The sequence below is a fragment of the Onychostoma macrolepis genome, chromosome 01, assembly GCF_012432095.1.
Source record: "Onychostoma macrolepis isolate SWU-2019 chromosome 01, ASM1243209v1, whole genome shotgun sequence".
NCBI lineage: Eukaryota > Metazoa > Chordata > Actinopteri > Cypriniformes > Cyprinidae > Onychostoma > Onychostoma macrolepis.
In genome coordinates, this window is record NC_081155.1 from 11,226,856 (window position 1) to 11,248,972 (window position 22,117).

General features: G+C 39.5%; 1 protein-coding gene across 1 annotated transcript; it reads right to left on the minus strand.

Annotated features, from left to right (window-relative positions):
• Positions 1-970: 970 nt before the first annotated feature.
• LOC131543598 (zinc finger protein 850-like) lies at positions 971-21,888 on the minus strand. Its single transcript, XM_058781114.1, has 6 exons — positions 21,556-21,888; positions 18,539-19,448; positions 7,529-7,780; positions 6,768-7,487; positions 6,298-6,404; positions 971-3,908 (listed from the first exon to the last, which is right to left on the minus strand). Exons 1-6 carry the CDS (start codon positions 21,671-21,673, stop codon positions 2,335-2,337), a joined length of 3,681 nt encoding a protein of 1,226 aa, XP_058637097.1. The 5' UTR covers positions 21,674-21,888; the 3' UTR covers positions 971-2,334.
• Between the last annotated feature and the right edge of the window lie 229 nt (positions 21,889-22,117).

Genomic DNA, 22,117 nt, shown 5'->3' on the forward strand with positions numbered 1-22,117 from the left:
AGTAATATATGTATGTTTACATGCTTGTGCACTACAAATCATCCTGCACTGTTCCCCAGCCAGCTGCTGACTTACAATGTTTCTCTTCGCACATGTACAGTATTTATCTGAAACACTCGTATAGGTTGTATAGTTTGTATTTTTTAGTTTATGTATAGGTAAAAAAAAAAAATTTTATATATAGTATATTTATAGTCAAAATCTATCAGTAGGTTAGTTGTGTATAGGTTTATATTGTTTTACTTCATTGCTGTATGCCTATATTTATGTAGCACCGTGGTCCTGTGAGGCACGACATTTCGTTCCACTGTATGCCCCCGCATGTAGCGGAATGACAATAAAGCTCAACTTGACTTGACTTGACTTGGCATGGCGGATTGTGTTTACCGACAGTGGTTTCTGGAAGTATTCCTGGGCCCATTTAGTAATGTCAATGACAGAATCATGCCGATGAGTGATGCAATGTCGTCTGAGGGCCCGAAGACCACGGGCATCCAACAAAGGTCTTCGGCCTCGTCCCTTACGCACAGAGATTTCTCCAGTTTCTCTGAATATTTTGATGATGTTATGCACTGTAGATGATGAGATTTGCAAAGCCTTTGCAAATTGACGTTGAGGAACGTTGTTTTTAAAGTATTCCACAATCTTTTTACGCACTCTTTCACAGATTTGAGAGCCTCTGCCTCTCTACGACATCCCTTTTATAGCTAATCGTGTTACAGACCTGATGTCAATTAACTTAATTAGTTGCTAGATGTTCTCCCAGCTGAATCTTTTCAACATTTCTTGCTTTTTCAGCCCTTTGTTGCCCCCGTGCCAACTTTTTTGAGACCTGTAGCAGGCATCGAATTTGAAATTAGCTCATTTAGTGAATAAAAGTGTAAAATTTCTCAGTTTAAACTTGACTAATTTGAAAGTCTTTTAGTTTTCGTTTTATTCAAATTTAAAAAACGTCCAAACATTTCCGGAATGTGTTTTATTGTTCTTCAAAATGGTACTTACCTGTGCTTATCCTGGATGCTGGAACCAATTTAAAAAGATTTGCTGATTTGCTGGCACAATCCCAATTGAGAAGATGGACTCTTCACAGATTTCCAGCATTCTGATCCAGATAGATTTTACCTATGTTGTCATTGTACGAACACCACCATGTTTTGAGAGTCCTCATTCCCACCAAGGCTTTTGGATGTGCCGCTGCATCCTCCATCCTTCTCAGTTCTCACACATGCCCTTATTCTCCATTGTAAACAAACAGCATCATCAGCTTACATGTGAGTGAGCGCCCGCACACACACACGTCATTATACAACAGAGGAAGTTTGCGCTCCAGACTGTCGTGAATGTGCTAAGAACTGTTTGCCCAGGCTGTGTATTAAAGGTAATGTTGTAAATTATGATAATTTTCTTGCACAAACCAGTCGTTTCGCTTCATAAGAATTCAGTGTATCGTCAGGAGCCACGGGTATTGATTTGGTTTTCTGTCTCTCTATACATATTTTTGACGCTCAAAACCAGCTTCCTGACAATTGACCCTACTCATCGGACTGTTCCCTATTGTTTTAATGGAAGGCAGCAAAATCTGATGGGGTAGCACAAATCTTCAAAACACCATCAGCCACTAGTCTCGCGTAGCCAGACCTTCAGACTGACGGCAGAAGGTTTGGGAACTTTGGCCGCTTTGAATGGCCAAGGCTTGCCCAAGAGGCCATATGACTGACAGCTAAAGCAACCAATCACGTTTCGTTTTGTGCCGCGTCATGTTTGGGGGCTTGGAAATGTTGTCCCAATAACAGACTGGTGTGTAACTCTTGGACATATTTTAAAGATTCTGGGCTACGAACTTTAAATTTTTCGCATACTTTTGAAAATCCAGCGTTGTCACAGCTGTAAACAACAAAACGGCTTTCTTCTTTCGTGAGTGGGTTTGGCGCCACGGTATTTTTGTTTCCAGGCAGAACGTTAAAGAACGTGACACACATGTCTCCCGGGAAATCCTGCATAATCTAACCAATCCGATGACGACTTCAAAACTCCTGAAGTGTTTCCAGCTAAGTGTGCCTTTTGCATCAGACTGAAGAAAAAAGTCACCTACATCTTGGATGGCCTGAGGGTGAGTAAACTAACAGCGAATTTTAATTTTTGGGTAAACTATCCCTTTAAATGTTATTATTTGTAGATTAGGTTATACATGATTAGAAAAAAACATTGCATAAATCATTATTAACAAACAAGGTATAACTGACATTGAAAATATTACTCATTAAGAGTAGGGGTGTAAAAGTGGAATCCTGACCAAATTGTCCCATTGGTCTCTTATCGGTCATAGCCAAATAATCATATAAATAGATTGACTACATCACTCTCCTCCGACAGCTGGTGGGTGTCCTGGTATGCTATGACTGCTATCACTTCATCTGGATGGATGGTGTACACAGGAGACAGCAGAGAAGACTCCCCGACTCGGTCAAAATGAATTCTCATGTGACGTTTAAGGTGTACATGTTGTGTGAAGCTTTTTCCACACTGAGGGCAGGTGAAAGGCTTTTCTCCCGTGTGAATTCTCATGTGATTCTCAAGGTTTTGTTTCACTGTGAAACTCTTTCCACACTCTGAGCAGGTGAAAGCCGTTGCTTCATTGTGAAGTTTCATGTGGCTCTCAAGGCTTTGTTTCACAGTGAAACTTTTCCCACATTCACAGCAGATGAAGGGCTTCAGCCCAGTGTGAACTCTCATGTGACTATCAAGGTTTTGTTTTATTCTAAAACTCTTTCCACACACAAAGCAGGTGAAAGGCTTCTCTTCAGTGTGAATTTTCATGTGTCTCTCAAGGTTGGTTTTCATTGTGAAACTGTTCCCACATAAAGGGCAGATGTAAAGCTTCTCTTCAGTGTGAATTTTCATGTGTCTCTCAAGCTTTTGGTTCATTGTGAAACTCTTTCCACACTTGGAGCAGGTGAAAGGCTTCTCTCCAGTGTGAATGGTCATGTGGCTCTCGAGGCTTTGTTTCACTGTGAATCTCTTTCCACACTGAGGGCAGGAGAAAGGCTTCACTCCAGTGTGAATTCTCATGTGACTCTCAAGGTTTTGTTTTACAGTGCAACTCTTTCCACATTCAGAGCAGGTGAAAGGTCTCTCTCCGGTGTGAATTCTCATGTGACTCTCAAGGCTTTGTTTCACTGCAAAACTCTTTCCACAATCAGGGCAAATGAAAGGCTTCTCTCCAGTGTGAGTCCACATGTGGCGTTTAAGACTTTGATGTTGTGTGAAGCTCGTCCCACAGATGGAGCAGGTGAAAGGTTTCTCTCCAATGTGAATGCTCATGTGACTTTTAAGACACTGTTTTGCTGTGAAACCCTTTCCACACTGAGGGCAGATGAACGGCTTCTCTCCAGTGTGAACTCTCAAGTGACTCACAAGGCTTTGTTTGACTTTGTAACTCTTTCCACATTGAGGGCAGGTGAAAGGTTTCTCGCCAGTGTGAGTTCTTATGTGACGTTTAAGGTATCCTTGCTGTGTGAAGCTCATTTCACACTGAGGGCAGGTGAAAGGTTTCTCTCCAGTGTGAATTCTCATGTGACTTTTAAGGCTTTGTTTTGATGTGAAACTCTTATCACATTGAGGACAGATGAAAGGTTTCTCTCCAGTGTGACTTCTCATGTGAATGTTAAGCTGACCTTGTTGCGTGAAACTTTTTCCACACTGAGGGCAGGTGAATGGTTTCTCTCCAGTGTGAATCCTTAAATGAGCCTCGAGCTTTTGTTTCACTGTGAAACTCTTTCCACATTGAGGGCAGATGAATGGTTTCTCTTCAGTGTCAATTCTCGTGTGCTCCTCAAGACTTGCTTGCTCAAAGAAATGCATCCCACATTCTTCCCAAGTGACAGAATCTTCTTTCTGTTCATTCTGATCTAAAATGAATATTAAAATATCAATGTCAAAAATCAGTTCAAGGATAAATAAGGTGAGACTGAGCTGAAGTAATTTTAACAGTAGAATGCGACAGAGGTTTTTGACATACTAAATGTTTAATCTGTCATTCTCATGTTCTTGCATTTGATGTCCTTGCTTATAGCATTTTCCACTGTAAGATACTGTTAGGTCCCATTTATACCCGGTACTAAGATCCAACTAACTTGTGTTTGTTAAAATAGGTGTAAACAGGATGCAAAATTCAAACCACATTCATGGGTGGTTACGAATGCATGTGGTCACATTAGCTACGTTTCCACTGTTGGCCAAAAGCGAGTGTAATGGAGGTGTTAACTGTGTGGGTAAAACCTCACTCCCCTGATCTCAAGAGGTGCACTAGCAACTGATGCTATAGGCTGTGGTCTTAAGAGTCCTTGTTAGTGCACTCATCTCCTATGCTGGAAACACTGGTTCAAATCCCACTCAGAAAGAGTGAGGGGAGTAAGATTAATGCTAAGGTGCACTAGCAACTGACACTAGATGCTGTGATCTTTAGCATTCTTGTCAGTGGCGGTTTTAGGCATGGGCGAACGGGGCAGCCGCCCGGGGCGGAATTTTTTCATGACACGTGGGGGGCGGCACAAGCACTTGAAAAAAAAAAAATCATCTGCGACGCTAAGCGGTTTTCTATTATCTATCATATTATCTATCATATAACTGTGCGGGGAATTGGCGCCCCTGCTTGTTGAGAAGGTACCGAGCACAGAAGCTGTGTGAGAAGTGGAACGGGGAGGGGGTGCGGCCGCGGGGGACAGTTCACCTCTCCCAAATTAGTGGGACAAGTGGGCTAAAGTCAGTCACACCCAGGGGCGCGGGAAGTGTTTTTTTCTAGAAATATATAGATTATCACAAAATTCCTGTATCGTGATATTATCGTTATCGTGAGGTACCCTGCGATTCCCACCCCTACTCAGCGGCATGTGCTCTGGTTGTACTGTAAACAATGGCATCGTCTATATTGTAGGGCTGCAACGATTAGTCGACATTATCGACAACGTCAACAATAAACAATTGTCAACAAATATTTTTGTTGACAATTGACAAGAGAATTCAAGAGAAGAAGACACACACAGCGGTTCAGAGAAAATGCATCCGAACCTGAGCGGCGTTTGGATGAATATGTAAATATATATTGGCACTTTCCTCTCAGTAACTAAATAAACACAACAAAAACTGACAGCAGTGTGAAAGCAGCAGTTAAAAATGCATCTGATTACAACGATGTGGAAGTTTGCATGAGCTCTGCTTTTCAGTAACGTAACATTACTCCAGTAAAGTCTGGTCACATCATGTTTGTTTATAAATATAGTACTTTATGCAATAGATAGCCTTAATTCAAGCAGCTTTAAAGTATAAAACATGAAAAACCAGAGTCAGTGTCACTTTCAGTTAGAATTACAACTTGATTTTCTGTGTTATAAAGCAGCTCTCCAGTGTGGAGCTAGCTAATGATAAAATATTTTTATTAGTGGGAAAAAATAATTTAATTAAAGTGACAGTTTGGTTTACAGAGATCAGAGATCTAGCTAAGGACTGTTTTGGTTGTCATAACTATAAGGTATTTTAAGATATGTTTATCCAAAGCGTCTTATCTATTTTGTTTCTTATGACTTACAAAAGGAGATGTTAGGCAGAATGTGAAAAATGTGTAATTCAGTTACTTTTTCATGTAGCTAATTAAATGGTGAGAGGGTGTCTCTGTATGTCATCTCATTTTGTGTGTCAAATACATCTATTTGTATAATGAATTGGTAACACTTTACAATAATGTCAGGGTTGGGTTAAGGGATGAGAGCGAGGACTCAAATGCAGGAGGAAAAGGGCTTTATTAGCACAAAAATATAAACAAAAACTACCCCGTAGGGGAAAACAGACTGGCAAAGCTGGACAAGGCAGGACAGGACACCAGGCACGCACACACAACATTCGACGACAAACTCGCACGGGACTGCAAACACAAGGAGATTAAATAGGGAGCAAAAGAGGAGGGTAAAACACAGGTGGGGCAAATTAACCAAGAATCAGGAAACAAGGTGGGTGGGGTCAAGACAAATTGACATGAGAGCACACGGCAGACAGAAAACTAAGACAAAAGCCATGTGCTCACACCAAACAAAAACACAAGCACATGGCCAGCAATACAAATCATCAGCCATGTGCTAAACAGGACACGAACACGCAGCTAATGAGAAGACTCATAAGCCGGGTGTTCACACGAAACATGACAAACATGAAAGCACGCAGCAAGTGAAAAAACACAAGCTGCGTGCAACACAGAACAAGACAAAACAAGAGAAAGCACGCGGCCGAACAAAATACAACACACACGGACAGAGGAGCGCATGGCCCGAGCGAACTCGAGACCGCACACTCCCACAGCAAGACCGACCTGGAGCGTGAGTGCCCGAACCCCGACACGAAAACCAGAACCGAGCCTGAACAAGACAGGAGTGCCAGGATCCGAACACCACACTCCAACATGAAACAGAGCACACAGACGAGAGAGCGCACGGCTCGAGTACACTCAAAGCTGCGTGCTCACCAGAAAACAAGACAAGAAGGGAGTGTCAGAGCTCTGTCATAAAACCACGAATAAACTAGACCGAAGTGACAGAACCCTGACACTACCCCCTCCCCAAAGGACACCAAAAACAAGACAGGAACATGACAACACAAGACTAGCACAAACATGAGAACATAAGACAGACAGGGGTCAACACACAGAGACAAGGAAGGGTGAGAGGGAGAGAAGCCAAGCCAGTGCCAGAAAATCAGTCCAGGAAGTCTTTAGAAGGGACCAGGGAGGGACGGGAGGGTTGAGCCAAGGAGGCTCAGGCAGTACAGGAGTCCTGACAGGGGGCCAGTGCGGATCCGGAGAGACGGACCAGGGAGGCTCCAGCCGAACAGGAACCCCGGCGAAAAGCCAAGGCGGGGCCGGAGGGACAGACCAGGCAGGCTCTAGCACATCAGGGGTCCCGGCAGGGGGCCAGGGCGGGGCCAACAGCTTGGCAGGCAGCAAGGGCGGCCCCGGCAGGACAGGAAGCAAGGGCAGAGCCGTCAGAGCAAGGAGCTTGAGCGGAGCCGGCAGGGCAAGGAGCTTGAGCTTGGGCGGAGCCTGCAGGGCAAGGAGCTTGAGCTTGAGAGGAGCAGGCAGGGCAAGGAGCTTGGGCGGAGCCGACAGGGCAAGGAGCTTAAGCTTGGGCGGAGCCGGCAGGGCAAGGAGCTTGGGTGGAGTTGGCAGGGCAAGGAGCTTGGGCGGCGCTGGCATCAAGGCAAGGAGCCTGGGCGGAGCCGGGAGGGCAAGGAGCATGGGCGGAGCCGGCAGGGCAAGGAGCCTGGGCGGCTCTGAGGTGACCTCCTGGCCAGCAGCAGGTTCAGGAATGGCCTCCAGGCCTTGAAGGGAGGGAGAAGCCTTCTTCCTCCTCCTCCTCCGTTTCCAAGAGCGGGACGCTGCAGCATCGTTGGCCGTCTCTGGGGGCGCTTCAGCAACATCAGCCACCCCCGGGAAGCTGCAGCTTCTTCAGCCACCACCAGAGGCACTGCAGTCTCTTCGGCCGGCCCTTCTGGAGGCGTTGCAGCGACATCAACCACCACTGGGGGCGCTGCAGCATCAGCCGTCACTGGGGGTGCTGCAACCTCCTTAACTGGGTGACGTGCCAGGAAATCCACAAATCCCCCAAACGTCAGGTGGTCCAGCCCCCTCATCCTCCACCAGATGAGGGGCTCATCAAGGGCACTATTGAAGAGGTCCTTGAGGGCCGCATCATTGAACCCCAACCCCTCTGCTGCACCACTGGACATCTGTCCCCCACTGACGGAGGGAGCTCAGGGACTTGAATTGGAGGATGCGTTGGTAGAGGGGGTTGGAGAGAGTGGAGGGTGGCGGATGGCGCAAGCCCTTCCTCCGCTGAGTCCTCATGCTGGTGAGTTCGTTCTGTCAGGGTTGGGTTAAGGGATGAGAGCGAGGACTCAAATGCAGGAGGAAAAGGGCTTTATTAGCACAAAAATATAAACAAAAACTACCCCGTAGGGGAAAACAGACTGGCAAAGCTGGACAAGGCTGGACAAGGCAGGACAAGGCACCAGGCACGCACACACAACATTCGACGACGAACTCTCACGGGACTGCAAACACAAGGAGATTAAATAGGGAGCAAAAGAGGAGGGTAACGAGGTAAAACACAGGTGGGGCAAATTAACCAATAATCAGGAAACAAGGTGGGTGGGGTCAAGACAAATTGACATGAGCGCACATGGCAGACAGAAAACTAAGACAAAAGACATGTGCTCACACAAAACTAAAACACAGAACAAGACAAAACAAGAGAAAGCACGCGGCCGAACCCGAACCGCATGCCGAACAAAACACAACACACGGACAGAGGAGCGCATGGCCCGAGCGAACTCGAGACCGCACGCTCCCACAGCAAGACCAACCTGGAGCGTGAGTGCCCGAACCCCGACACGAAAACCAGAACCGAGCCTGAACAAGACAGGAGTGCCAGGATCCGAACACCACGCTCCAACATGAACAGAGCACGCAGACGAGAGAGCGCACGGCTCAAGTACACTCAAAGCTGCGTGCTCACCAGAAAACAAGACAAGAAGGGAGTGTCAGAGCTCTGTCACAAAACCACGAATAAACTAGACCGAAGTGACAGAACCCTGACAAATAAGATATAATTTGTTAACATTAGTTAATGTATTAATTAACATGAATGAACAATGCATTTCTTATATTTAACTATTAATCTTTGTTAATGTTGGTTAATAAAAAATACAGCTGTTCATTGTTTGTTCATGTTAGTTCACAGTGCATTTACCAATGTTAAAAAACACAACTTGTGATTTTAATAATGCATTAATAAATGCTGAAATTAACAATAACTAAGATTAACAAATGCTGTAGAAGTATTGTTCATTCTTAGTTCATGTTAACTAATGTTAACTAATGAACCTTATTGTAAAGTGTAACCAATTAATTGTTTAATAATTGTAATTACATAATATGCTTTTCTAAAGCTGAAGTGACCTTTATTTATGTTAGAATATGTGTAACTTAATATTTTAACTAATTGCAAAAGCTGAATAATCAAAGTCTACTGATTAATCAGTGAAATAATTGATGATTAATCGTTCTAATAATTGTTAGATTAATCAATTAACAAAATGATCGTTTGTTGCAGCCCTACTATATTGCTTATCAATTTGAGCCTGATTGAGACCCAGAGAATATAAGTGAAAAGGATCGCGCAGAACCTGTGCAACCACGGCTCTTAATGGTATGCTTTTTTTTGTTTGTTGTTGTCTCATACTTTTAGATACGCTGTTATTTGTAAATGCTACTGCTTCTGTTACCTTCTAATATATGGTTTTATCCTGATTAAAGCTTTAATACAGTACGGCAACCGCATGCGTGTCCATGTTTAACACTTTTCATAGCTATGTGAAAATAAGTGTATAAATGGAACAGTTCATTATTTGAGCTGAGCTGGTGAAATGAATGAGAGATAGAGAGAGAGAGATGCAGAGAGTGTGCAGAGCAGGGTGACGCGAGGAACAGGATTGAGAACCGCTGCTTTAGAACATTGATTTTGAAACTTGTGAATCCATTAGAATCGTTAGAAGACAGAATCGTGATTCATATTTGAATAGATGTTTTATGTGCACCCCTAGTTTTCTTCCTCTTCTCTAAAGCAGTGCAGCATGGCCCCGCCCCCTTTGTTGCATGTTCCCGGTTGATGTCACAAACCTGGGAAGTAACTCGTTGTAGTCCGTGTCAACCGTTTTTGTAGGCAAACTGCCAGAATTTGAAAAGACGATATATCCGTTTGCAATGAACTTTCAGCGCCGCAACTTTGCAGATATTGTTTATGCTCAAACAGCAACATTACACACTAACTAACGTTAAAAAAGTGAAATCGCAATCAACCACCCTTTAAAACATCCTCAAATCAGATAATTGCATGGAAAATTTATATAAATGCTCATTCTTTTTTAATACATGTGACATAAACAGAGTTTTTTTTTTTTTTAATCTAAATCTTAAAAACCATAATCTAGTTGTTTTGTGCATTTGATAAAAAATAAACAGAAGCAGGTGTAACAGGTGTAAACATCAATGTTGGATCCTTACGTTTTTTTGTAAAGACAAAAGTCAGCTTCTGTCATGTTCATTAAGCGATCTAGCTAGTCTTCAATTCATCTTCTCCTTGCTGGTGAAATGGTGGAATTGTGTTCGGTGTTGTTCTATTGAGACATGTTCAGGGTGGGTTTTAGAGTAGCATTGCCAGGCTACTGGCCAGACAGTGGAAATAAGCCCTGGCTCACAATGACCTGACAGTGGAAAAGCATATAGCTAATATCATGACCACCACCAAAAAAAAAAAAAAACGTTTAAGCACCACTACTAATCATTGGAACACATTCACTGTGGAGAAAGCATGTAGCCTGCATCTACACATATATAAAAAGCAGTACATAAAATGACTATATCCATTTTTAACATTCGAAATGGAATGTTTTTTTGTTTTGTTTTTTTAATATGTGAAGTAGCTTTTCAGAATCACAAATTCATTGTGTTTATAGCTAGTTTATAGTGTTATAGTTATTAAATTAATCACTGGTTTATAATTTGATTTTGCAGTCATTTGAAATATTGTTAAAATTGTTATTTTTATTCTACTACCTCCACCCCCAATTCCAATTTTTATAATGAACAATTTGCAGCTTACAAAATGTGTTGGAAGGCAGTCAATAAAGAAATAGGCTACTTTTGCTTGGAGAGTGGTGTAGTTATGTCTTTTTAATTTTATTAAAAGGAATGAATGGTCATTTATTCAAGCAACTAAAAATCACATTTTAAAACACTCTGTTTCTCTGGCTTCAGTCTGATTTTAGATCATTTAAAAAAACAATAAGTTGCTCTAACAAATCCGCAACTATACTGCGGTCATTTTAACATCTGGAATAACCCCATTCTAGGCTTATAAATCATTTGACACATATGGTTTATTGGTCACAATCCACAGATAACAGATTAATTTAACTAATATGATTTTATGTTACTGACAAATAACAACTTACACTGTCTTTCATTCTTCTGCTCTTGTCTCGGTGACAACTGGCAGGTTTTTGTCTTCACATCTGGTGCCTGTGTGGTCTGGTTGCTTTCATGCTGCTCCATCTTTATCGATCAAGTTCATTTCGCAGAACACCCGTTAGTCAGTTTTAATTCATTCTATTCTCTAAAAGACATTCTACAATCGAAACTGATTTGGTTTAAAATCGAAGCAGTTGTTATGCAGAGATGGGCGCTTTCAAAACACTGGTTCACGAAGATCCGAAACGTCAACGATTCTTTTGTTTCGAATCAGTGGTTCGGAGCACGCATCAAACTAGCGAGGTCACGTGATTTCAGCAACCGAGGCGTCGGGACGTCAGAAGTGGGACGTTTCGATGTATTGCCAATAGGGGGCGGTGAACTCAGTGTTATTTAGCCTGATTTAATGTCAAGTCAGGCTTTGTAAGTTACAAAGACAATAAATTAATCAAGAAATATTTCTATATATTTTCCATAGATTATATATAATACTATATAATAAAATATTTCATTATATTTCAATTGGACTAACTGCTGTAAAATGAATTCGATCAATTAACATTGTTAACTATTAATTATTTATTAACATTAGCGCAATCAGAAATAAAAATTTGTTTACCAAACAGTGTAGTTGGAGTAATTATATATTTCAAAATTGTAGTAGCAACTGTTTATTTTTCATTGTCCCAAAAAAAAAAAAAAAAATGTTTTATTAAAAACAGAAATACATTAAACAAAATACAGAACACAGAAAACAAAGTTGACATTTTATCACCTTACTTTAACAAATCACAGAATATTTGGTGGATACCTTATTCTAATTAAGAAAACATTCAAGAGGTTTTCTGCATCAATTCTGAATAATTTGTTAAATAAAAATTTCAAAAGCGGTTCATGGCAAAACTAACATTAATGACAAAGTTTCCCCGCATTAAATAGGCTATGGCAAGTAACAGAAAATAAGTTATTTAATGTTAGTCGGTATAGATTTTGATTCATTATTTCATGACATGTAGCCTAAATATATTCAGCTTTAGCTTAAAGTTACTGATAAAATCTTTAGAAAATAATTTAAGTGATTTACTGTGCTCAATACTCACCAAAACGTCTTGAAACTTGATGAATAGGCCTATAACGATGAATATGTCTTCTCTTGGGATTGATTTGGCTGAAATCGGCTTTGCTTGATTTCCCGCACATCTGCATTTGAATTCACAATCCCAACGGCTTTCCTCAGGCGCATGTTGCGGAGGTGTTATTTGAATGTAGGACTTTTTCCACTTAGACAGTATACTGAGCTCAATTGTTCGATGAAATATACCACAATCCATTTGTTGTGGGATAATTGTTTGTAAGTGTTTTATTGAGTCGATATGACATTATCAAAATTAAGTTTTTTAGTGTAGGAACGTAAAGGTTGGGTAAGTTGATATGTTGATATTTGAAATCACGCCCCTACCCAAAAGGCGCGACAAAATACTATAGAAATTTTAATCAGTGATGCTGTCTACACTGGATGCCGCACCGCGACACGACAAATGCCAAACAGTAATCTGTTTGTTTTGGTTCCTGACCCGACTCAATTTTCTAAAGCGTTTTTGAAAAAAAATAAATAAATAAAAATAATAATAATAATACATACCCCACCTTCAATGGGTGAAAAAAAAAGAAACATCAATGTAGCCGTTATCAGCATATTAGGCATTATGCACATATTTTGAATAAATTTAACCAATGTGGTTACAGGAATTTTGTTGAAGACCCTGTGAAACAATGCAAAGGCACAGTCTGACTCAATTCTTTAATTCTTTGAATGAAAATGTTGAACAATCACACTGACTTTCTGTTTTGCAGAAGCTCAGTGAGAAAAAACTACAGGATTTTCTCACACCAGACATTTTAGAAGTTGTCATTCCGCAGCTTCTCTCCTTCAGGAAGATTATTGTCTGATATTCAAAGGTATACATATTGTCAAGTTAATTCTTCTCTAACAATGAGGCTGATACAGGGAAAGACAACAGTTATTCTTTCCATCAGTTAAGGTTCTGCCTAGCACAGATCAATGAACCTAAAATGTTATTCTTTGTACAACACAGCATTAGACAACATTAGAAAAACATACTAAGAATCAGTATAAATGAAATGTACAGGAATACATTAAATGGAAATTGAATACATAAATAAATATAAATAAGGGGGAAAATCAAAACAGCAATGCTAATCACCTGACTTTATTCTCATGAGAATATTATGCTTTTCACAGTAAAACGAAACCTTGACATTCACCTGAAAATTCACACTTAAGAGAAGACTTCTGCCTGCTTTGAGTGTGAAGAGTTTCACAGTGAAACATAAGCATAATATTCTCATGAGAATAGTCAAATCAGGTGTTTAGCATTGCTGTTTTGATTTTTTCCCCCTTATTCCACATCGAGAGCTGAAAGGTTTTTCTCCAGTGTGAGTTCCCATGTGACATTTAAGTTGTCCTTGTGCAAATCTCTTTCCAAACTGAGGGCAGGTGAAAGGTTTTTCTCCAGTGTGAATTCTCATATGCTTTTGAAGACTTGCTTGTTGAACGAAACACATGCTACACTGATGGCAAATGAACCTTCTTTTAGATCCCTCAGATAATAATAATAAAAAAATAATAATATAAAAAAATCAATTCAAGGACAGTAAATGTAAGAAAGTTATAGATTTGCAGACCTGAATGCAACAAAGGTCTTTTTTTTTTGTATTATTAAAATCTGTTATTCTCATGTTATTGCCATTAAATTTGACAACGATCATTCAAATCTATTATCTCGTAACCTAAATACACTTTGCTTTAGCATCTATATAGAGAGAGAGAGAGAGAGAGAGAGAGCACTCTGTTAGACACTGTTAGTCTCAATTTACACCTGGTACTAATATCCATCTCACTTGTATCCAGGGTTTAAATTGGGCCGGGGCCGTCTGGGGCTGAGCCCCGGCACAGACTCCAGGGCTCGACATTAACGCTTCATTAACGTCAGACAAGTAACATGATTAAAACATCACTAACCAAAAATAACTATGTAAACACCAAAACGCAAGTATTATTCTGATTTTATTACATTTAGAGTGAGTGGCGAATAGTGGATATAGCTACTGTATATAATGCATCTGACAGTATAAGGTTGCGCTGCTGAGGCGAGGTTCACGCAGCTCTCGAGGAGAAATCAAAACGTGCAACACCAAGAAACTTAGCATACTGAGGTAAAAATTCAAAATGGAAAGTTTTTATATTTAAAATACAGATAGTTAGGCAACATCACTCAACGTTTTCACCATTACAACTGTTTAATAGTTCTATAAACTATTATAAACTGTTTAATAGTTCTATAAACAGTTCAATGAGCAAATACAATAACATTAGGTCACTTACATTTTTGGCGGAACCACAGCGCATCTCAAAGCAACCATCCGATTCATTGCTGAATGATTCAGTGTTTTGAACGAATCGGTTGAGTCAAAGTTTCATTAGCCAAAGCATTAGCATCTGATGAATCTGCCGTTTGAACGAATCGTTTGAATGAACGACTCAATGACTCATTCATTAAAAGCTCACTACTGGCACCTAGTGGCATTTTAATTTCGTTGAAAAGTATCATTTCCACCATAATTCTTGTTTGTATGTTCAATTTTTTTTTTTTTTTTTTTAAAGAATCTCATAGTTTAATGTAGTTGTATTTTTCAGTGTAAATTATTTAATTTGATAACGTATAGATAATAACAATCACATTATTATAATTGAATTTATAGATCAAATGTAAGCATTTGAAATGAAAGCTAATGAGATTAGTGGGAAAATGCTATAAAGGTAAAAAAACAAAACAAAAAAAAAGGCCCTTGGATAAAATATAAAAAACATGCAGATTTATAGCCTATGTCACAGCTGATAGAAAACCGATGAGAAAAAAAAAAAAAAAAACACACACACACATTATATATATATATATATATTTCCATTGTCCTCATTTGTAAGTCACTTTGGATAAAAGTGTCTACTAAATTGTTAAATTACTAAATGTATATATATATATACATATATGCGCTCGATACCATCACTTTCTGTGATTCGCTGACTGAAATCATTTTTTTTTTTTTTACAGAACATTTTAGTCAAACTAAACTAAACTTTATTACACTTTTTGTAAGTGACAACCATCTTACACTGTCTTTTATTCTCCCGCTCTTCTTATCGTCTGCACATCTGCTGACTCTGTGGTCTGATTGTTTTGATGCTGCTCCATCTTTATCACCAGGAAATGTTGGATCCCGTTTCTCTCACAGATCGCTCAGTCATTTTTGTCCACTTAAATTATGCAAAGATTATGCAACCAAAAATCATATTTACATTTACATTTAGTCATTTAGCAGATGCTTTTATCCAAAGCGACTTACAAATGAGGACAAAGGAAGCAATCAAAATCAACAAAAGAACAATGATATGCAAGTGCAATAACAAGTCTCAGTTAGCTTAATGCATTACACGTAGCAAGGTTTTTTAATATATATATATATATATATATATAATAAATAAAAAGAAAATAGACAGAATAGAAAAAGAACAGAGCAAGCTAGTTTTAGAGGTGTTTTATGCTTTTATGCTCGTTAATTGTAAAATAAATAAAAATAGAACAAATAAATAGAATACAAAAAGATTAGAAAAGCTAGTGTTAATTGTTGTTGTTTTTTGTTGTTGTATAGAATTAGAATAGCAAGTGCTAGAGTTAGAAGGTCAAATAAAGATGGAACAGATGTGTTTTTAGCCGATTCTTGAAGATGGCTAAGGACTCAGCTGCTCAGATTGAGTTGGGCAGGTCATTCCACCAGGAGGGAACATTTAATTTAAAATGTTGTGCCTCTTTGGGATGGCACAATAAAGCGACGTTCACTTGCAGAACGCAAGCTTCTAGAGGCACATAAGTCTGAAGTAATGAATTTAGGTAAAGGGGTGCAGAGGTAGAGGTGGTTTTGTAGGCAAATATTAATGCCTTGAATTTTATGCGAGCAGCTATTGGTAGCCAGTGCAAACTGATAAACAGAGGAGTGAAGTGCATTCTTTTCGGCTCATTAAAAATTAATCTTTCTGCCATGTTCTGGATTAATTGTAAAGGTTTGATAGAACTGGCTGGAAGACCTGCCAAGAGAGCATTGCAATAGTCCAGCCTGGACAGAACAAGAACTTGAACAAGGAGTTGTGAAGCATGTTCCGAAAGAAAGGGCCTGATCTTCTTGATGTTGAATAAAGCAAATCTGCAGGACCAGGCAGTTTTAGCAATGTGGTCTGAGAAAGTTAGCTGATCATCAATCATAACTCCAAGGTTTCTGGCTGTTTTTGAAGGAGTTATGGTTGATGTGCCTAACTGGATGGTAGCCAAAGACTCACCACGCCTCAAAATAATCCAACTGAGGTGCATAGACCAAAAAACGTTTCCCAAAAAGTAAGAGCTTGAAGAAGGTTTGCCTTGTTTTCTCACTTGTGATTTTTTTGATGTTTGAGAGTGTGCAGACCTTCTTCAAGCCCTAACTGGATGGTGAAATTGTGATGAAACGATGGGTTTGATGGAACCACAAGCAGTTCTGTCTTGTCAAGGTTGAGTTGGAAGTGATGGTCTTTCATGCAGCAAGGAATGTCTGTTAGACAAGCTGAGATGCAAGCAGCTATCGTCGGATCATCAGGATCAAATGAGAGGTAGAGCTGAGTGTCATCAGCATAGCAGTGATATGAAAAGCCATGATTCTGAATGACAGAACCCAGTGATGACATGCAGACAGACAAGAGAAGTGGTCCAAGAACTGAGCCCTGAGGCACCCCAGTAGTTAGATGTTGTGACTTAGACACCTCACCTCTCCAAGATACCTTGAAGGACCTATCTGAGACGTAAGACTAAAACCACTGGAGTGCGGTTCCTGAGATGCCCTTTGCCAATAGAGTTGACAGGAGGATCTGGTGGTTAACCATGTCAAAAGCAGCAGACAAATCCAGCAAGATAAGTATTGAAGATTTGGAATCCACCCTTGCCAGTCTTAGGGCTTCAACAACTGAGAGCAAAGTCTCGGTTGAATGTCCATTTCTGAAACCAGACTGTTTGCTGTCGAGGAGGTTGTTCTGTGTGAGAAAGGCAGAGACTTGATTGAACACAGCTCATTCAAGTGTTTTTGCAATGAAAGGAAGAAGGCAAACCGGTCTGTAGTTCTCTAAAAGAGATGGGTTGAGGGTGGGTTTATTAAGTAGCGGGGTTATATGAGCCTGTCTAAATGCTGAGGGAAAAACACCAGTGTGAAGGGATGTGTTAATGATGTGAGTGAGTGCAGATACTACTGCAGGAGAAATAGCTTCAAGGAGATGAGATGGAATAGGATCAAGCGAACAAGTAGTAGGATGATTAGAAAGGATGAGTTTGGAGACTTCTTCCTCAGAGAGTGAAGAGAAGGATGTGAATGTTTGCTGGTAAGATATGCTTGACAGATTGTGGTGTGGACAATTGTGCACTGATGGTTTTAATTTTATTAATGAAGAAGAATTCATTAATAAATGAATTTAATATTTTTATATTTAAAATAAGCAATTTCAAAACACTGAGAAAGGTGATCTAAATCCTTGTTTTGAATCAGTTGTTCGGAATGCAAATCAAACTGGCCAAGAAAAGTCATGTGAGCAGCAAACGAGGCTTTGCTACGTCATACATTGGTTTGAATCTCTTAGAAATTTGGTTGATTCACCGCTAGGGAGAATTGATCGGTTTAATACATTATCCAGTACCTAATATGCTTTTAACAAATTTTGTTTTTGTTTTAATGTGCATAATTCAGTTTCTCGATTCAGCTTTAATGTGCACAATAACAATGTATTTACGGGAAAAAAATATAATTTGGCACTGGAAGAGTTTTTCTGCAGTGGTTTAGGGAGATGAAAATCTTCAGGATTTTCACTTCTTCCTCACTTCTGGTGCCAGACTCTGGTCATTTTTGTAGCTGTTTTGTAGATGTATAATCAACTCTTCTGCCAAGCGGCAAATGAAAGAGAAAGAGAAAGAAAATGGCAGAGAAAGAGGCAGGAAATATGAATATGAAATGATATGAAATGAACAAAGTTTCTTGAATAACCTCAGATATATAACTAAGAGCTCTAAATGCTTTTCTTTGCACAACGTAAGATTACGCATTATTAGAAAAACATAAATATTAAGGAAGGCTATACATAATATATATCGGGATATATAAAATGTATATATGATACATGAGTAAAGAAAAATACAAATAATAAAAAAAACAAAAAACATTGCTATTTAACTAACTATGTATTCTGTTAGGGCTATACAAGTTTTAAACTAATCATCAAGATTATGACTGCAGTTGCTGCAAGTAAACTAACTGTAAAAACTGGTATTCCATTGAGTCTTATTGTGTCAAATGGCCTAATCATTTAAACAGATTGACTATATCACATATTCAATAGCTGGTGGGTTTTCTGGTCTGTCGAAAGGCCTCTGTCCAGTGTGAATTCTCATGTGTCTCGTAAGGCGCTGTTTCATTGTGAAACTCTTTTCACACTCGGAGCAGGTGTAAGGCCTCTCTCCAGTGTGGATTCTCATGTGTCTCTCAAGGTTTTGTCTCATTCTGCAACTCTTTCCACACTGAGGGCAAATGAAAGGCTTTTCTCCAGTGTGAATTCTCATGTGATTCTGAAGGTTCTGTCTCAATCTGCAACTCTTTCCACACTGAGGGCAGACGTAAGGCCTTTCTCCAGTGTGAATTCTCATGTGAACATTAAGATTTTGTCTGTCTCTGAAACTGTTTCCACACTCAGGGCATATGTAAGGTTTCTCTCCAGTGTGAATTCTCATGTGTTTCTCAAGGGTTTGTTTAAAAGCAAAACTCCTTCCACACTCAAAGCAGGTGAAAAGCTTCTCTCCAGTGTGAACTTTCATGTGTTGTTTAAGACTCTTGTTCACAATGAAACTCTTTCCACACTCAGGACAGGTAAAAGGTTTCTCTCCAGTGTGATTTCTCATGTGATATTTAAGGTTTTGTTTCACTGTGAAACCTTTTCCACACTCGGAGCAGGTGAAAGGCTTCTCTCCAGTGTGAATTTTCATGTGTTGTTTAAGGATCTTCTTCATTTTGAAACTCTTTCCACACTCGGAGCAGGTGAAAGGTTTCTCTCCAGTGTGAATGGTCATGTGGTCTTTAAGGATCTTCTTCATTTTGAAACGCTTTCCACACTCGGAGCAGGTAAAAGCTTTCTCTTCAGAGTGACTTCTCATGTGCTGCTTATGGTTTGCTTGTCGAATGAAAAGCATCCCATGTTGATGGCAAGTGACAAAATCTTCTTTCAGCTCCTTCTGATCTAAAATAAACATTAAAATACCTCAATAATCAATTTAAGGGCAATAAATAATATTACTGTAATATTGTTGCAGTGTTCTTCATGATGCTAGTTAGATTTTTATTTATTTATCTGGTGTGCAGTTAGTTGGTCAGGAGCGAAAGGGTCTTGAATCACCCTGATGGTGATTTAGAAATTTTTAGAAATTTTTCAGTTGTTAAACACAGCAGATAATTACTGCTGCAATAATTACACATTCATATAATAGTATAAACTGAAATATATGCTCCAACTTATGTTTTGCTCTCTAACCAGTTTACCTGAATTCATTGGTTTTCACATGGAGGAGGCATTTGAGAAACTCAGCAACCCTCTACATTGTGAATAAATCACTCTCATATGTGACTAAATCTGCACTCTGGGCAACTAGATGATGTCTAATATTAGCCACTGGCTAATAAATTCTCAGATTTTACTTGCAAAGTATATGAGTTGCTGAAGGAGTGGATTGCAGATCTACAATGGCCCTCATAATTATGTTAATTATAATATTTCTTGAATAATTATTGATCACAGTTCCATTTATGCATGTTAGAAAATAAGCTGAATATGGCTTTAGTCTGCCTTGTTACTCTCTAAGAAGCTGATCTCATTGTGTGTGTGTGTATAGTTAACCATATTTGATAAGATTCAGATAGTTTTGTACCCTTCCAAATTCATTCTGCTACTGTCATCATACATTAAGTCATCAGTAAAGTCGAGAGGCCTGTTCCAGAGGCAGCCATGCATGCCCATGCCATGACACCACCTCCACCATGCTTTACAGATGAGGCTGTATGCTTGGGATCATTGCAGTTCCCTTTTTCTCTGCACATTTTTGCTTTCCCATCACTTAGATAAAGGTTCATCTTTGTCTCATCGGTCCATAAACACAGTTCCGAAACTCTTCTGGCTCACCTTTGTGCTTTTTTGCAAACTCTAATCTTGCCTTTCTATTTTTGGAGCTGGTCAGAGGTTTGTATCTTGCTGTGTAGCTTCTGTAATTCTGTGTCAAAGTCTCCTGAGGACAGTACATTTTCAGAGCATCACCTCAGCTTTCTGGAAGTTGTTGGTGATTTTACAGACACATCGTTTAGGGTTCATTTTCACAGCTTTTATGATTTGTCTGTCATCAGCTACTGTTGTTTTCTCAGCCGATCAGGTAGTTGTTGGTTGCTGGTGTTTCCAAACTCTTGATTTCTCCATGCCCTTTGTTTTTGCTATAGCTGTAATTGACTTCCTCTTTTCCTTTAGCATCCAAATTGCTTGCTTTTCTCTCAAAGCCAGCTCCCTCATCATCATCCTGGTTTGCGGGTGTCATCATCGAATGCAAGACTCAGAATGCAGAAGTAATGGATATTACTGATACGACATATTCCCTGCTTTTAATGTCTGAAGAATTAATGCAACAGGACACAGCTGATCACTTAGAAAGACCTGCGAGGCAACTGATCCAATACTTCTGCTCACATCAGATAGAGGGATGAAACTCTAAAAGTGATGAACTCTTAGCTGGTGGATAACGTCATCTATGTGTTGAATCACCCAATAATAAAATGTGACATTCTGTAGTTTTGTCTCATATTCATCTTTTCATCATATTTGTATGATCTTGACTCCACAGCCAACAGAGCAATTTTGTCTTTACTGTTCCAATACTTTTGGAGGGCACTGTATATATATATATATATATATATATATATATATATATATATAGACACACACACACGCACACATAGTATATCAGTCTGGCGAGTAAACTAAAAAAAAATGCTAGTCAAAGGCGATTCAATTGCCAAGGTGTCAAGTATTGAACTGTGTATTTTATCACTGCTGTTCCTCTGTACATTGTTAATTCGTTCTTTTTGTTAAAGTTACCTTAATTATCATCATCTAAGAACTTATTTTAATAGTCTAAAACCGCTATCTCGCACCTGTAGTCAGTATTAGTCAAGGAATTTTAATTGGTCCGACAAAACATCTGGAGTAATCACTTCTCTATCATTTGACACAAGTGATGTTTCAAAAGTCGCGGTCAACAAATAACCGAATTAACAGATTCTTTGTAAGTGACAAATAACCAACTTACATTGTCTTTTATTCTCCCGCCTTTGCCTAGGTGAGGACTGGCCGGTTTTCGTCTTCACATCTGGCATGGTATGGCTGTTTTCATGCGGCTCCATCTTTATAACCAGGGAATCTTCCATCCCGAAAATTCCATCAGTGAGTTTAATTCACTGTTTTTCTTATTAGAAATTCTACACCTAAATCTGTTTTGATTTAGAAAAGCTGTAATATGCTCATGGGCAAATTCACAACGCTTCTACACGAAGCTTCGAAACTATGAATCTTTTGTTTTGAATCAGGGGTTCGGAGCACATGAAACCGGCCAATCACGTGGTTTCAGCAAACGAGGCTTCAACGTCACATACTGGTTTGATTCTTTTTGGAATTTAAATGGTTCGCCACTAGAGGGCAATAAACAAACACACCACATTATATTGCCTGTGCCCACTGGCCTAGAAATCTGTGTGTAACATTGTTAAACTAAGTATAAAACTGGAAGAACTGATGTAATTCTATGGTTGTATGATCATCCAAACCGTTTGCCCTTTCTTTGTTTTGTTTTTGTTTCCCTGTCCTTCTAGTTG